Source organism: Sinocyclocheilus anshuiensis, unplaced genomic scaffold, assembly GCF_001515605.1.
Source record: "Sinocyclocheilus anshuiensis isolate Anshui unplaced genomic scaffold, SAMN03320099.WGS_v1.1 scaffold272, whole genome shotgun sequence".
Taxonomy (NCBI): Eukaryota; Metazoa; Chordata; class Actinopteri; order Cypriniformes; family Cyprinidae; genus Sinocyclocheilus; species Sinocyclocheilus anshuiensis.
In genome coordinates, this window is record NW_015554117.1 from 1,114,225 (window position 1) to 1,131,908 (window position 17,684).

The 17,684-nt window shown below is 37.0% G+C and overlaps 1 protein-coding gene across 1 annotated transcript in view; it reads left to right on the forward strand.

The window, feature by feature from the left end:
* LOC107669892 (T-lymphoma invasion and metastasis-inducing protein 1-like) overlaps nt 1–17,684 on the forward strand; it is a 65,690-nt gene that overhangs the window by 46,409 nt on the left and 1,597 nt on the right. The window contains exons 17-27 of the mRNA XM_016462324.1: nt 9,079–9,273; nt 11,947–12,015; nt 13,016–13,141; nt 13,384–13,492; nt 13,842–14,021; nt 14,670–14,811; nt 15,129–15,160; nt 15,382–15,441; nt 16,971–17,029; nt 17,267–17,372; nt 17,479–17,566. Coding sequence (XP_016317810.1) covers nt 9,079–9,273; nt 11,947–12,015; nt 13,016–13,141; nt 13,384–13,492; nt 13,842–14,021; nt 14,670–14,811; nt 15,129–15,160; nt 15,382–15,441; nt 16,971–17,029; nt 17,267–17,372; nt 17,479–17,566 — 1,166 coding nt within the window. The remainder of the gene's footprint in view (nt 1–9,078; nt 9,274–11,946; nt 12,016–13,015; nt 13,142–13,383; nt 13,493–13,841; nt 14,022–14,669; nt 14,812–15,128; nt 15,161–15,381; nt 15,442–16,970; nt 17,030–17,266; nt 17,373–17,478; nt 17,567–17,684) is intronic.

The window sequence follows — 17,684 nt, forward strand, 5'->3', positions numbered from 1 at the left end:
CCGGTATTACCGGTGTTGTCACACGTCGATTAACCGGTGGGAAAATTTCCTCACCGTCACAACCCTAACATACATACATGTAAATATTTCTTAAATACATGTGTGTGTGTGTATTTACATATACATATAAATATACACAATACACACACGTATATTATGTAAATACACATTTTTATATTTTGGATGCAATTAATCGCAATTAATCGATTTGACAGCCCTACTTTTAAAAACATTTTTTTTACTGACCCCAAACTCCATTCAAAATTAAATGGAAATGAATGGAAATAGTCAACTAAAATTTCTTACACATTGACAAAGAGAGGAAGATTTTTTTAGCGATGCTACAACAAAAATAAAGAAAATTTGATCTTTCTGACGTGACGTAAAGGCAGCATGAGTCTGCAGAGCTGAAGTGACTCTGTGGTATCATTGTTCTGCGGTGCATCTCGCCGGCCGTGTTTAACGATCGTGTTCCTGCGCTCCACCATCGCAGCATGTGTTCACAAACCGCAGTGAAGCCTGAATCACAGGATCTGAAGGCGCATTTCTCTCCGTGCTCTTTTAAGTCCTAGTGCATTCATTCTGTTTATTTTCCCCCGCTGGCTGTCTCTCTCTCTCTCTCCACATGGCAGTTCAGATGATCAATCTTTATGAAACATACACTCGCTCCAGTCCTATATAATAAATCAGGAGGCTGCTGTTCAATTGATTTGCTCATCTGAATGCACAGCTACTGTGGTGGGCTTCAAAACGAATTATTCAATTTCTATTTGTGAGAAAAGCCTCCATCTTTTACTTTAGTACTAGTCGACTAGTTTTTCATCATCTTTAGTTTTATATTTTTAGCGGTGATGCTTTAATTAGCATGCTGACAGCTGTTAGACAGTTTGCACATTAAAACCCTTCATCCCCTTTTAAGCGCCGATGCTATAGACATACACATACAGATGGACATTTTTGGTCATGACTCATAGTCCTCTACCATAAGAATTGCATTTAAAGACGGCGTGTCGAGTTGAAAATACCTGAAAACCCCTCTTGCAAGCTGTTTTTGAACACCAGAACACATTAGAAATGCATCTAATAGTGGTCAGGTGAACCCGAAACCAGCCCAATTGGGATTGTAATTATTTTTGCATGCTGGAAAAAGAGCATAAACCAGCCTGAAGTGTTTTCAGATGCTTTTCTATGATTTTGAACAGCTAAAAACAAAATTATCCAGGCTCAGAGACCACCATGTGTCTGTCAAGACCATCAAACCAACTTAGGCTGATTTAAGTTGTTATTTTAAGCAGGGAAATTCATTGGAAATGTGGATTTCCCTTTGTGTAGGTGTGACTGTTTCTTCACAGCATGCAGCCTTTTATACTCATAATAAGATCAATAAAAAGATCCATAATTCCACTGTAACACTAAGTTCTTATGAAGTCAGGAGTGTGTTTGGAAAATATTTACTAATATTGGAATACGAACACCCTTATCCGTGAAGTCACATTGCAAGATTTCGTACTTCAATTGCGGTCACATTTACCGTTGTTTGGCTAATTTTCCCAGGCAAAATTTCCATAGGAATGCATGCGATTGGGAATTTCACATGAGGGTAAAAGATTTCCCCGCACAGATTTTATAACGGATTCAATATGATTGTGTGAATTGGCCGCATCGACTAGCATGCATCTGATAATGGTCTGGTATTCATATTTTATTGTGAGCAATTCATCGCTGCTTGTTTTTTTGGAAGAAAAAAGTTGGTTGACATCGTAATCCGTCATTAGAATGCAGTACTTCACTCTTCCTCTACTTTTTTCTGTTGACTTCTATTATAAAATGTTAACCAATATCCATTAGCCAGTGAACTACATAAAGCTATCGGAGGTGATCTCTCATTAAAAATGGTAAAGTTTGTTGCATTAAATATTATCCATTCTAGTGAAATCGCAAAAGAAAATGCCACCACCAGCGTTCCGATTTGTCATCTCAAATATAGGTTTTGATTTTAATTTGTTTTTTTAAAGTGGTAAGAAAAAGAGGTATTCTTGAAATAATATTCAAGATATTATTTACTTTGATTTTATGATGAATACAGCCCTGCATCTTGGTAAAAATGCCTAATATTTGATGATATCACCTAAACTTTAGGTAATATTACTAATTTTACCTAAATATCAATCAGTATTTTGATGAATTTCAATATTTCACAAAAAAAAAGTTTCAAAGTATTCAAAATGCATCATTCAACTTACTGTCTGCAAAGGAGTGGAAAAGTGGAAATTAGGATTACGCATTAAAATAATGAGTTCCGTTTTTATAAGGAATGATACAAGACTTCTTCACCTTACAAATGGTTGTCAAAAGCAAAATATACTATGAAATGCTACAAATTAGGGATGTTTATTTCGGTTATTTTTCCTAACCGACAACCGACACTCGTTAACCGATTGTTACCCGTTAACCGACAAGATTTTTTAAATTAGAATTGAATTAAATTAGAAAGGATAAGTGTCTGTGACCCGTTAAAAATACTAACATTTGTTTCCCGGAGATTAATTTTATAAAAAGCAGCAAACAACAGAACATGAGGATTCACATGGTCATCATATCACATCACGCACCTGCAGCGCTTCTGCGAGGAGAAAAACATAATAAAGCTAGGCTCTCTCTCTCTATATATATATATATATATATATATATATATATATATATAAAGAATAAATAGGCCTATACGAGAAACATACTCTAAAAAACAAAAAATGTTTTATACACATAGCGTATTTTAACCATGCAGCAAACCGTTTTAAATATTTTGATAAATTATTGAAAAAATAAATAATTAAATGACTTTTTAAACCGTTTAAAGGGGTCATATGATGCGATTTCAATTTTTCCTTTCTCTTTGAAGTGTTACAAGCTGGATAGCTGGCCAATCACAGCACACCTTGCTTTTCAGACCGATGAGCTTTGTAAAAATCGAAACGTTTCAGAAAGGCGGGGCATAGAGGAGAAACAATAATGTACAGTATGTGGAAAATAATGTGTTTTTTGAACCTTAAACCACATAAACACATTTCATTACACCAAATACACAAAATAATGTTCTTTTTAGCAACATCATATGACCCCTTTAACTGATTGTATTAATCGGTCAAAATTCTTACCGTCGGTTAAACGGTTAAAATGAACATCCCTACTACAAATCATATTTTGTGGAAAGTGTGACATTCTAAAGCAAAATACCATAAATTAGTATGGATGAAACAAGTATGGATTTCATTTGGCAAATATGATGCAGGGTGGTGTAATCAACTAGTCTTTCAGGCAGCCAACTAGTTCATTTTATTTTAGTAGTTTTGCATATCTGTAACTATGGGTCTCTTTCAGTCTCACTGCATTAATATTCTTGTGCGGTTGAACTTGCACAGCCCGTCATGAACAATCACAACAAACTTGTAAAGGAGATTCCTTCAACTTCCTCTTCCTTTTCCTTTTCCTCTTCCTCTCCCTGTTTCCCTTCACCCTTGATTGTTTTTACATGTGTGTTGAGTATCTTAACTTATGTAGCTCAGTGTTTGCTCAGCGTGCCAGGAAGAGAGAGAAGATAAATGAGGTGGTGTCGCATCAGAATGGGCGGGTGAATACAGAGTTGGGCGAGCAGAGAGGAGGTGGGCGAGTGAGAGAGAGAGGAGAGAAGAGCGACTGGTTCCATCTCTCTCTTTCTCTCTTTCTCTCTCTCTCTTTCTCCACTCTGTCATTTGTTCTATTTGTCATAAGCGGAGGGATGTTGTCGGGTGCTGCAGCAGTGAATCTGTGATTTCTGAGGCGTTTCCTGAAACTGATCCAGCGTCAGTGACGGTGGGCCGGCGTGTTTCTCTCCGAGGCTGTTTCTGCTGATCCTGAGTCAGTCATGTCTGTGCTCAAACGCAACAGACACAGCAAACGCTCGTCGGACTCAATCTATGACCTGCTGCACCTGGTGAGAAGCGTTTTATGACTGGCGTTTTTCTTAAATCTTAAGTCTTTTATTGATCAGGATAGGGCTTTGGGTTTCTGCGCTGGTTTTTGTTGGTGTTTTGTGGGTTGTTGCTGTCAGAACATCAGATGTTTGGGGTTTCTAGTAAAAAGTGACAATTATTAATATATTGTTCATGCACATTTTACTATGGTAATACCATGTTGTTGTTTTTTTGCATGATGATGAATTGAAATATCATGCATATTGTCATAATCAAAGTACCATCATGTTAACATCTAATATTATGATTTTAGGTTTTACTTGTTAGTCTTTGATTACTTTTATAGACCAATCGGATTGTAATTATGAGCAATTTTGTGCTTTTTGCATGCTGGAAAAAGTTTAAACCAGCCTAAAGTGTTCTTGACATGATACCAGACTGGTTTATAGCTAGATTTTTGATGGTTTTAGGGGGATTTTGGACACTTTTGAACAGTTGCAAACCAGTTTATCCATGCTCAGAGACCAGCAAACACCACCTTCAGCTGGTTTAAGTTGTTATTTTAAGCAGGCTCTTGTTGGGATTTCATGGAGGAAAGTTCACTGGAAGTGTGGATTTCCCTTTGTGTAGGTGCACAATGCATGTGTTTGTTTCTTCAGAGCATGCAACCTTTTATACTCGTATTAAGATAACACTAAGTTCATATAAAGTCAGGAATGTGTTTGGAAAACATTTACTAATATTGGAATATGAACACCCTTATCTGTGAAGTTATGCTGCAAGATTTCATACTTGGTCACATTTACCTTTTTTTGCAAATTTTCTTCAAGATTTCAATAGGAGTCCATGCAATTGGGAATTTTGCATGAGGGCGGAAGATTTACCGCACACATTTTGCCATTGTTTCAAGTTGTTCATACAAATTGGCAATGTTGACCGACAGAAAGATGCTTGGTTTGAAAGTGACCCTTTTTGAGAACACCGACAATAGACAATGTACTTTTTCTGCCTGCAAAATTTCACTAATGTGATGCATCTTTAGGGTCAGGAGGTTGTGAGCTCTACACCTTAGCAAACACCACTAACAAGCGTGCATTTTCCCAGCAGTTAATGTGTTTTATAGTGTTGTGCGCTGGACGTGCGGGGTGTCGTATTTTCTCTCTGCTGTTATGCTGTTCTGAGACTCAAGGACGCTGGGAGAAACACTGTAATTCATCCTTTGTGTGTCCTTGCGTGGGCATTCGAGGACCGCTAAGACTCTCTCCGCTAATGAACAAGGAAAGCGGCATTCACACGTTTAAAAAAAAAAAACGGTGTCAGCCAAAATAAGCACCTGTAGTCTGCTAAGTAAATAAAAATTGTTTAAAGTCATTGACTACGTTTACATGGACATCAGTAATCTAATTATTTACCTTATTCTAAATAAGCCAATATTATGATTATGGTGTTTACATGAGTTGCTTTTAGAATATGTTTTTCATATTCCCGTTTTACATGTTATAGTACATAGTTCGATTAATGGCACACGTCATTACGTCCCCACGTGACGCCATCCGACGTCCCCTCCGTAATTTCACGCATAAACATATAGTTCGTTTTCGTGATGATGCCATGTACAGTTTTGGGTGTTTCATTTTTAATTTTATGAAAGCTTCAAGTGCAGTTAATTATTTCGTATTAAAATCGGAGTATTGTTGTCCATGTAAACGTACTCAATGTTAGTGCTTTCTCTTTGCAAAATGCAAATCACAAGGATTGTTTTAATGAGTAGCTGGGTACATATTTTGATGAATCAGACCGTTTTTCTTATCCTGAGCTGGGGCTTATTGATGCTTTGGGTTTCTGCGCTGGTTTTTGTTGGTGTTTTGTGGATTATTGCTGTCAGAATGTCATATGTTTGGGTTTTCTTGGTAAAAGTGCTATATTTTTACGTAGTGTTAGTATTTTGTACATGGACATTTTACTATGTTAAAGGGGTCCTATTATGCTTTTTCACTTTTTCAACTTTAGTTAGTCTGTAATGTTGCTAATGTTGCTATGTAAAATATGTGAAAAATAATGTTTTTCGAACAACCTAGTATGAGAGCCTGTTCTAGTACACCCCCAAAACAAAATCAAGACTTTGTAAACGAGCATAATAGGACCCCTTTAATACTATGTTTTTTGCATGGTAGTACCATGAAATACCTTAGAGTACCATGTAAATATAATGCATATCATCATATATCAAAGTACCATGGTGTTACCATCTAGTACTATGATTTTGCCGCCACAATATTTTTTTGTAAGGTTTTACTTGCTAGTCTTTGATTTGATTTTAAAGACCAATCGGATTGTGATTATTCTGTGCTTTTGCATGCTTTAGTTATTATTTTAGTTAACTTACTATGCTACTTGAAATTAAATACTAAAACTAAACTTATGTTACTTGAAAAAAAAAACATTAACTGTAATAAAATAAAATATTAAAAAGTGAACTTTATTTCAGCTAATTGCCAAGGCAACGCTTCTCATTTTCATGTTATTATTAACTTGATGTATTAAAATAACTAAAACAAAAACAAAAATGAATTAAAATTATATAGACATATTTAAAAAAAAAAACTAATAAACACACAAAAAAATACTAAAACTTAAAAAAAAAAAAAAAATTTAAATATGAAAAATAAAACATTCAAAATATTAAGAAACACTACAACATGATCTCAATGAAACTAAATGAACACTGGTACATAGAGACGTAAAATAAAGCAGATTTACTTTTAAGAGTGCATTCTGGGAGACCCGCCGGTGTCGTCATGCTTTGCTTCTTCAGCGCGACTGTTTATGTCTCTCCACAGAAAAAAAAAAATGTTTTAGTAGCTGACCTTTGGACTCTGTTTTTATCACTGGGTTTTGTACGAGAGGTTTTCTGTGTGCAGTAGTAGCCTTGATCTTCCTCTTCAAATAATCTCTTATGTCTCTTATGTTTTAAAAAGCCTCCGATGTGACTGCGTTGGTGGATGTGTGGCGTACGAAAGGGCTACTTCTTCTCTCCCGCTCTCGTAGTTTCCTAATGTACTTTTCTCAGACTGTGCCGTTTCAGAGAATGATGGAGAAAGTCTGTGGAAAGCTGACAGCTGCTGTATCTGAAAGCGTGTGAACGTGTCTCTGTGATAACGGGATCACAAACATCTTGACAGTTCTCTCGCCGCTTGTACGCCGCAGTTGTGGCAGCTGATGATATTTAAGCTAATGACTAAAGTGACAGGTGAAGCCCGACGCCCCTCGGAGATGTTATTCTGCATCTCTGATTTAGGACCTGATTTATTTGTTTACACACAGACAGAGACACAATGTGAAGCCAATATTCCCTGCCGCTCCTGAGGAATTATTTCGAAGCGATTCTTTTTTAATAACACACATAATGTTCCTGCTACCTGGCACATGTCACTAAAATTGTTACCCTGAGAAATCGCACCTGATGTAGTCTTTGTGAAGAGCATAAACAGCCCATGGGCAGTCTGAAGCGCTTTATTTACACGCATTTAAATTAGCTGAGATCCGGTTACCTGTAAAAAAGGGCAGGTTTAGGATAGAGGATAGAGAGCGTGTAGTTGAAGATATGTAATCACTTCCAGCACCTTTAAAGCAATGAAGTGAGCTTTTCTCTACTATCTGCATTCCCACTGGCTGTCGGTGCATTGCATTACAACTTATTTGTATATAGTTGAACTCTACTCAACTTGGTTGCATCAATGAGCACTTTCAGGGATGATTCAATAACGTTTGCAATAAAGTTTGGGTCACTGAAAGTTTTGTTTCAAACACTTAGTAATGAGATAACTTTAAGCTGTCTTCTCAGTTTTGGTCAAGTTCATATGTACTTGCCTCTGGATGTTATACCTTTAAAAAGCAGCAAAAGGTTGGTGATTTAGAAGCAAACTCTTCAGCCTCAATAGAAAGCGAATTAAGTGAGAGTGAGAGAATTAAAGATGATGGATGGATAGATAAATGGATAGATGAGCATAATGATTAATTAATTGTAATTAGTTCAATATTTGTATTTATTTTCTTAATTCATTTTATTTTTATTTAAATTATTTTTAATTAGGTAATCTTTTTGTATTTATTTATATGTGTAATACATGTTTATTGCTTAATGCTTTGGCAACATTGCGTTACTCTACACAGTCAAGCCAGTAAAGCTCATCTGAATTAGTATCAAAATATATATATTTTTTTCTTCTGGAAATTATAAAAATATAATGGTTATGCATTAAATAAGCATGCAGTAATGTCTATTGTTAAATAGTGCAGTGAATGAAAGACTCTTCATGTAATTTGATTATTTTCTCTTTTTATTTAAAACTTCTAGGACTCAAACCAAAAGATCAGATCAGATCATTCATAACAAATGAACGAGTCTGGCATCAGTGCAAAACAGCTTCACATTACAAAGCACTTGAGTTAAAACAAAAGACTCAAAACAGTAAACGCTATTACAGTCAAATGACTCATTTGCACTGCAGAACAGGTAGATATATATCATATATAAGTCAAAAACGTAATTAACAAGGCAAGTTGTGACCTTTTAACATTCTTCATCATCTTGACTTGTCTGGGACACATTCGGATCCTCAGTTTCACGTTTCTCATGTGTAAATAACATACAGCTGTCCTGCCTATGGCTATCCCTGCATATTTATCTACCGTAGTATAAACAGTGTAGCAAAATATCTACCGGTTGACACCAAGCCCTAGCAGATAGATAGATGTATGGATGGTACTATCTCTCAGTTCGTCAGTGTTACTGTGAGAATAACAGTCCATGTGCCATCACAGCCGTTCCCATAGCAACCGCATCCATGGACAGGTGCTTATGTTTTGGTTGGCGTTCAGAAGAAATGAAGACATTTCAGAAGAGCAGGGAGGGAGGGATGGAGAGAGAGAGAAAGAGAGCCAAAAAGGAGAGGAGAGGAGAGGAGAGGCTGAAAATAGAGCAAATGAGCGCTTTATAGCGTTCTTCATCCAAGCAGCGGGATCCAGCTGCAGGTGCTGCAAGTGTGTGTGTGTGTGTGTGTGTCGTAATAACAGCACAGGACTGTCAGATGTCTCACTCATCACGACTGTCTTTCTTTCTCTGTAGAGTACGGAGCAGGTTGCAGCTTTCTGCCGCAGTCTGCACGAGATGAATCCCTCGTCTGAGGTCGTCTCTTCCTTGTCCAGCCCGGAGTCTTCCTCACTTCCTCCGAGCAATGCCACTCCACGCCAGCTCTCCGATGCCGACAAACTCCGCAAAGTCATCTGCGAACTGGTGGAGACGGAGCGCACCTACGTCAAAGTCAGTACCTGTGTGTGTGTGTGTGTGTGTGTGTGTGTGTGTGTGTGTGTGTGTGTGATCAGACATACTCGCCTGTGTGTTTGACTTACATAAGTTTGTGCCCTTCATCGAGTCGAGGCCTGGAGGGAAAGAAATTGTGCCCTTGGCTTGCCTTTTTCTGCACCCACTCACTCTTTGGCTGCGTTTGAAATGGAATACTAGCGTACAGCATAGTACATACTGCCTTAAAAATAGCATTTGAAACAGAATGCAATGATTTAAAACAGCAGTTTGTCACATGACCTCACAGTTTTCTATGCAGTGTGTTTTATTGTATACTTAAAGGGATAGTTCACTCAAAAAAGACAATTCTGTCATTGCATTTTTTCTTCTTCTTTGGAACACAAAAGAAGATATTAGCCCGTGGTGTGCACTGGGGGGCTCGAGCCACTGCCCCTTTAATTGCCGACGCTAAAGTGCCCTTTCTGTCTGATCTAGGCACCCCCGGACCGAGATTTCAACTGAGGGGGACAACCAAACAACTCCCCCCACCCCCCCTCCAAAAAAACGACGGGGAAGGACTGTGTTTGTGCCCTCTTAAGGCCACTCATATTAGCCATGTACACACTGCAGCTAAATTCGGTTGTCAGTTCACCTTTTTAGTGCTTAATCCGATTCTGTACACACACAGTTCAGTAATTTACGGGAGTGACAACTGTATTCTACAGCTGAATTATCTCCTGAAAAATGCAGGTAGTGACAACCGTATTTACAGAAATTGTGCGCAGACTTATTTAAACATGTATCAGAGTGTCTTTTTATGTGCAGTGCAAGAAATCACTGGGCATGTTCTGAATCATTGGTGTTGCCAGATCCTGCTAGATTCTCTCTGTATAGCTCATGTTTGCTCGCTGTGTTGAGATTAACGACAGAGCCGTGACAGTATTTCCTCGTCTCTCTGAGGACGGCTGGGATTACAGTAACACCTTCACCGATATCCTGCCCATCGCTGGGAATATTTGCGGTGTGTTCAGATTCATCTGCCTGTTTGAGCAAAGAACTAAATCAACAGTCTGAATGAAGCACTCCAGCAGAAATGAAACATGACATGAGTGTGTGATGAGGCTGAGCAATATAGCTGGAGAAATTATGTGTTTATGTATGTATATATATATATATATATATATATATATATATCAATTATATATTATATATATATATCTACCAAGTATATTTTAAATATTTACTGCATGTAAATACAGTAAAAATGTTGTTCAAAATAATTTCAGTTTTAACAATGATGCCTTATATTTAATAATTTTTGTATAGATCAGTATACAATGCTGATCTAACAATGCATCTCCTAAACATCAGCTTGTACTACATGTATTTTTTACAGTGGCGTAGCGGACAGGCACGCAGTTTTGGGTTGCGATTACCTCCCCGTGCTGGGTTGCGTCGTATCATGTGTCGACTATAGCCAGAGATATTGTCAAAAGCATCAAATATTGTCAATATTTATAGGATTTGGCATTTCCAATTAATGTAGGCATGTTACATTCTTCTTATTATTATTAGGTTACTTTTATTATTAAATTGCAATTAATTTGCCCCACAATAATTCATAGCGCATCACCGCATAACTGACGTGCTGTGAGGATAATAAAAGATTAGGCTATTAGCTTACTCCTCATTGAAAATGTTTTTAAAAAGGTGTTTTAAAACAGGTCTATTAATTTATACAATGAATTATAGGCCTGTAATTAAAATTATTAAAACTGCAGTCATCAATGAAAATTAAGAGCAGCTTTATTTCAAGCACCGACTTTCAAAAACAACCTGTTTAATGCAAAATACATTTCTCTTTTTTTTCCCCACTATGTACGGGCCACAAGAGAAATATTAAGGAATAATTCAAGACAGTTAGGCTATATGCTGTTATCAGCATATGCTGAAGTAGATTTGTCTCTCGTCGTCTCTGAGAGAATATGCGCCGTTAATGCAGCGTCAGATGCCGAAAGCGCCGTCAGTTTGTACGTTTTTTACTTTGACTTTGCATAATTGACTAAAGTTATACTTAAGTAATATAATAAAGTATATAACTCTTGCGCAAAGTTTGCACGTTGTTTAATATCATCCTTCATGGTTTAAAATGGAAATATTTCCAATATTGCGACGTAACAAACCCCCTGCGATTTTGCGCTAAGCCACTGATTTTTTAGTAAAACACTTAAAATGATACTTCATGATCTCTGTGAACACTTTTGAGTGACTCAAATGATTCATTGAATCAGTATTGTGAATCAGTCAGGTTTATAATGGTTAACTAAAACTAAAACCATAAAAAATTTTTTTACTTGAAATGAAAACTGAAATAAAATGAAATAAACTTAAAAATGAATAAAAAAACTATATAGACATAAAAAAATGATAAAAATGACAAACACAACAAAATTACTAAAACTTTAAAATTTAAATAAAAACAGAAAATATGAAAATAAAAAGCGAATTCAAATTATTAATAAAAACTATAATAGGATCTCTGATGTTAAAATAATCTGGAACTAATTCTTTTAAATGGAAAGGTTATTAAACAGCCATGAAATTAATCAAATATAATGTCAAATATTAATATTGTGAATGTTGCTCATAGGCTGTTCTTCAATATTATTGTGTGTTCTCTCTCTCTTTCAGGATCTGAACTGTTTGATCGGGCGATATTTAACCCCGCTGCAGAAGGAGTCTTTCCTCACTCAGGATGAGGTGAGTTGAAGCGCTGCTGATGGTTTCATGTTATTATCAGCTGGCGAGCTCAAAAACACCTCCAGAACACAGAGTGATATTTCATAATCATCCTGATGGAGAGGAGTGTGTAGGAGGACACCGAGACAGAGACAAACACACACACAAGAAAAGAGAGGTAGAGAGGAGAGTGGGAGGGAGACACAAAATGAGGAAAACTTACATCAGACAGACGAGAGGAAGTTCTCAATCTTCTGCTCCTTTAATGCCCTACATATGGGAGCTGAGCTCATTATGCAGCAGTGCAGACACTAAAGAGATGTACTTCCACCAATATGGAGTCTCTTAAAGGTTGAGACAGATAACTAGAGAGCAGTATATAATGTCTATATGTATTTTTACAAAAATACTTATTTTATGTAATTTATATACTGTTTTGGGTACACGTTAAAGTGAATATTTACAGTTTTTACTCATACAGGTGCATCTCAATAAATTAGAATGTTGTGGAAAAGTTCATTTATTTCAGTAATTCAACTCAAATTGTGAAACTCGTGTATTAAATAAATTCAGTGCACACAGACTGAAGTAGTTTAAGTCTTTGGTTCTTTTAATTGTGATGATTTTGGCTCACATTTAACAAAAACCCACCAATTCACCAATCCACCATTTATTGAGATGCACCTGTATTTGTTATTGATATAAGATATAAACTCACAATTCTGACTTTTTTTTTCTCAGAATTGCGAGTTTAAATCTCGAAATTGTGACTTTATTTCTCAGAATTGCGAGTTTATATCTCACAATTCTGAGAACAAAAAAGTCAGAATTGCAAGATAAAGTCGCAATTAGCTTTTTTATTTTTTTATTCAGTGGCGGAAACGGGCTTCCATAGTATAAGCTTTATTACGTAGCACATATATTTAAAATTAAAATTAAATTATGTTTATATATAAGATAATTATTTGTTTAAATTTTTACATTTGACCACATTCATTTTTCCTGCATGTGTATCTGATAGCTGGATGTGCTGTTCGGAAACCTCCCGGAGATGCTGGAGTTTCAGGTGGAGTTTCTGAAGACTCTGGAAGACGGAACCCGGCTGGTGCCGGACCTGGAGAAACTGGAGCGAGTGGAAGAGTTCAAGGTTTGTCCCTCTGATCTCATTTACATAACATTAAACATAGTAACACTCAAAGTGTTTGGTCTACTCATTTAAATAACAAATATTTAAAGTTTTTGGGGCATACCATGTTTTTTTGGACGTGTGTGATAATAATAACATGTTTTTGGACACTACGGTTGTAGTGCATCACTCAGAGGCAAGATTTATCCAACACAAACCATAATACCTGATGTATTTCTCTCAAAATCCCTCTCGTCTTACAGAAAATCCTCTTTTCTCTGGGCGGCTCGTTCCTGTATTACGCCGACCGCTTCAAGATCTACAGCGCTTTCTGTGCCAGCCACACCAAAGTGCCCAAAGTGCTTGTCAAAGGTATGTAAATCTCTGCTCAAAGGCGACCTTGCTCCCTGTGAATTCTGGGATTTTCACAGAGTCCTGCACCTTGGGGGTCTGTAAATCCCATGTGAGCAGCTCCGCTGTGTAATGCAATCCTGCTGCTGTGTGTGGGCTATTTTTATTATTTAATGTCGATTCTGCAGATTTGTTATAAGATAGGTTACGTAACAGTGTTTTCCAGTAAGCTGAAGAACTTAATGTACTTGAAAACATTTTGCGCTGTACTGTGAAAAGCACAACAAATGCTAGCCGTCTTCAAATCTTTCTGTCACTATCAGTCCTGTGACAGCATAATCACATCTTCCTGTGTTTGCGTCCTCTCCAGCAAAAACAGACGCGGCCTTCAAGGCATTTCTGGACGAGCGTAACCCCAAACAGCAGCATTCATCCACGCTGGAGTCGTACCTGATCAAACCCATCCAGAGAGTGCTGAAGTACCCTCTGCTCCTGAGAGAACTGCACTCGCTCACAGACCCCGACAGCGAGGAGCACTACCATCTGAACGGTGAGAGACTCCGGTTCATATGAGCATGCCATGAAAGAAGTCTCTTCTTCTCACTAAGGCTGCATTTATTTGATTAAAAATACAGTAAAAACAGCAATATTGTGAAATATTATTACAATTTCAAATAATTGTTTTCTATTGTAATATATTTTAAAAATGAATTTATTCCTGTGATCAAAGCTGAATTTTCAGCATCATTACTCCAGTCTTCAGTGTCACATGATCCTTCAGAAATCATTCTAATATGCTGATTTGCTGCTTGAGAAACATTTCTGCTTATTATCAATGTTGAAAACAGTTGTGCTGCTTCACATTTTTGCGGAAACCGTGATAAATGTATTTTTTCAGGATTCTTTGAGGAATAGAAATGTCAAAAGAACAGTATTTATTTGAAATATAAATCTTTTGTAACATTATAAATGTCTTTACTGTCATCAATTTAATGTGTCTTTGCTGAATGTATTAATTTGAAGTATTAATTTTTTAAAAAGTGTAGTGTATTGTCCAAATAAGATGTTATAACTGGAGAGCAGTTTTAAAGCCATCAATCTGAACTCTTATGTTTCAACCAACTTTCTGAATTCACTGCTATATAATTGACACATATATAGAACTGATATATAATTTATTTTCTCTGCTGTTGTGCAGTTGCAATGAAAGCCATGAACACAGTGGCCAGTCACATCAACGAGATGCAGAAGATCCACGAGGAGTTTGGAGCCGTCTTTGACCTCCTCATCTCTGAACAGACTGGAGACAAGAAAGAGGTTTGTGAACTTTACATCAGTTCGTTCCAGTCAACTAATTTCACTGGACAAGCAATGTTTTACTGTTTGCATCAATCCTAATTAAGTATTTAATTAACCAATATTAACTATGCTCTTTTCGTTTATGTTTTTAAATATTCTTGTTTCTAACGTGAGTTGCTCAGTATTTACTTTTTGTTTATGCAACTACTATATAAAACAAAATATTATTGTATCATTCACATGGTGTCAGGTCACTCTTGGTTGCATGTGAGTGCAGCTTGTGATAATACAGAACTTGGGTCTCAGATTTTCAACCACATTTCATGCTCTGCAGCTGATAAAAACTTAAAACTGTCAGATCAGATTTCCTTCTTTATTCCTGTATTTACTGTCATCTGCCTGCATATTTAAATCTTATTAGCCTATTATGTGAATACAGTGAAACTTTGTTGCATAATGTGGCTGTAGCTCGGAATGATGTCAGGCAGAGACAGACGAGATCCCTTCTGGATTGCAGATTGCGAGTTCTGTGTGTGTGTGTGTGTGTGTGTGTGTGTGTGTGTGTGTGTGTGTGTGTGTGTGTGTTTCAGAGTCGACAGCTGGAATCGGAGACAGGAACCACCGAAGAACACAGTCTCAACGCAAGAAAGAACCACAGCTGGCCACATTTGGTACATTCTGTTCCCATATAACCTCAACTCATGGATAGATAAATAGATAGACGGATAGATAGAAGGGATGGGCGATATGGGCTTAAAAATGTATCACGATAATTTATGATATTTATTGCGATAACGAGATCAATGACGATAATTTAGGGAATCCTGTTTCTTTAGAGAAAAATATTATCTTTCCTATTTTTACCCAAAATAGGGTGTTGTGAGCAGTACACACGTAATGTAATGACTGTTTAAAAAACATTCGTAGGCCACCCTTGCGCAGAAACTCCACATATGCATAGTAGAAGTAATGCTCCAGGAAATCCCTAATATGGACAGAGGTATCCAGTGATCGCTGTAGCTGAATAAAACGCAGATAGAGAAATTTTAACTGAGGAAACCTGAAGACAATAAACACGTGATTGCACAAAATATATGGTATCTGTGTTCTTCAAGCAATCTTGGGTATTTTTATAAGGATAAAGTATATTTATAATGCAATGCTAATCGACATAGCCTTTATCACTGTATATAATGCTATAAAATATTTCTTTCATGTTGTAGACCACGAAATAGCAACTGATTTACAGTTGAGATACAGGCTTTCACAAAAACAAAATAAATGATCAAATAATAAACCTCACAATTGAGCGTTTAAACCAGGGGTGAGCCAGAAGTATAAATTATTATATTAATTTAAAACGAGGTTATGTGGGTGGATTTTCGCATTGATCTGAACAAAAACTACAGACTGGATTATTGAAAATGAACATTCATTCTCTGCCAGTAGGAAGAAAAGTGTGAAAAAAATATAGCCTATATTGATGAGGAAAGTCCACTGATGAGTTACCAGCGTAAGCCTGTGTGCAAAGGCTGTCTAATTCTAAACTTTAAAATACATTTATTTTGAGGTATTTTAACTACAAATTTAAATAAATCTGAAAAAATAATGAAAAGGCAATTATACATTTACACACCTAAGGATTATATCAACCAAAAAGAAACTGTGTCCTCTACTTGGTTCATTCTCATAAATGAGTAAGCGGCATTTAAAACAATTATAAGCATATAATACATACTGTTTTTCAATATTTAATTACAGCTTCAGATGCATAATATTTTCATCTCCTTCAAGCAGGGTACACAAAAAGCACGTTCAACTCGGACCAGAGGTGCCAAATGATCAGTGAGAGCAGAACGAATGCGTCACACGTTTTAAATACATATATCAAGAGCATGCTCACAGATGAGAAAAAAACAGTGTTGGATGACGTGGATTAGAGCCCTGCACAGGCCTCAAATATAGGCCCTAGCCAGTCTTATTTCCCCTTTTCCCAAAAAAGCTTATACTACTGTTTCAGCTATTAATTTTAGGGGGCCCTTGGCTTTTGGGGGCCCAAGGCGGTCGCCCACCTTTGCCTAATGGGTAAGTCCGCCCCTGTTCCTAATAGATAGATAGATAGATAGTCATACAGATGGACAGATAGACATGTCATTTTATGCAGTGAACTGAAGTGTAATGTTACATGTTTCTCCTCCAGTGTTCAAAACCGCTGTAGTGTTCATCTGTAAGGATTACTCCAAGCAGAAGAAGAAAATGGTGAGTGTTGTGATCTTCACTATCAGAGCAGTTGAATATTTCGGCTGTGCATGTTACGCCCAAACACTCCCCTCTCTCTCGCCCGCTTTTCATGGGCTTACAGAAGTATTCAGCAGTTAACTGGGTGTTGTATTCATGCTCTTGTTTGGTGCAGTATCGTACAGCGTTCACACCCTGATTCCCATCAAAATGATGAATGAATGACATTATTCACACGTGTCTGTCTCTGTTTCTCAGGGTGGTTCTCATAGAGCATCTGTCTCAGGTGAAGAGAAAGATCCGTTCCGTTTCCGCCACATGATCCCCACTGATGCGCTTCAGGTGCGCACACTGTCAAATACAGGTAAGCTCACCTATGACCCCGTCAACACACAAAACAAATCTGTGCATGATGAAGTCAGACCCTATAGGGATAAACGGGGAGCTGATCATAGTGTGTGTGGTTTCAGATGGAGAGAGTGCAGCTGTGTGTGAGATCATCCATGTGAAGTCTGAATCAGAAGGAAGACCAGAGAGAGTGTTTCAGCTCTGCTGCAGGTCAGTGTCTCCTGCACTGTAACAATCAGCATAAACTGACTAGTTTATAATGCGGTAATATATATATATATATATATATATATATACACACACATATATATGTGTATATATATATATA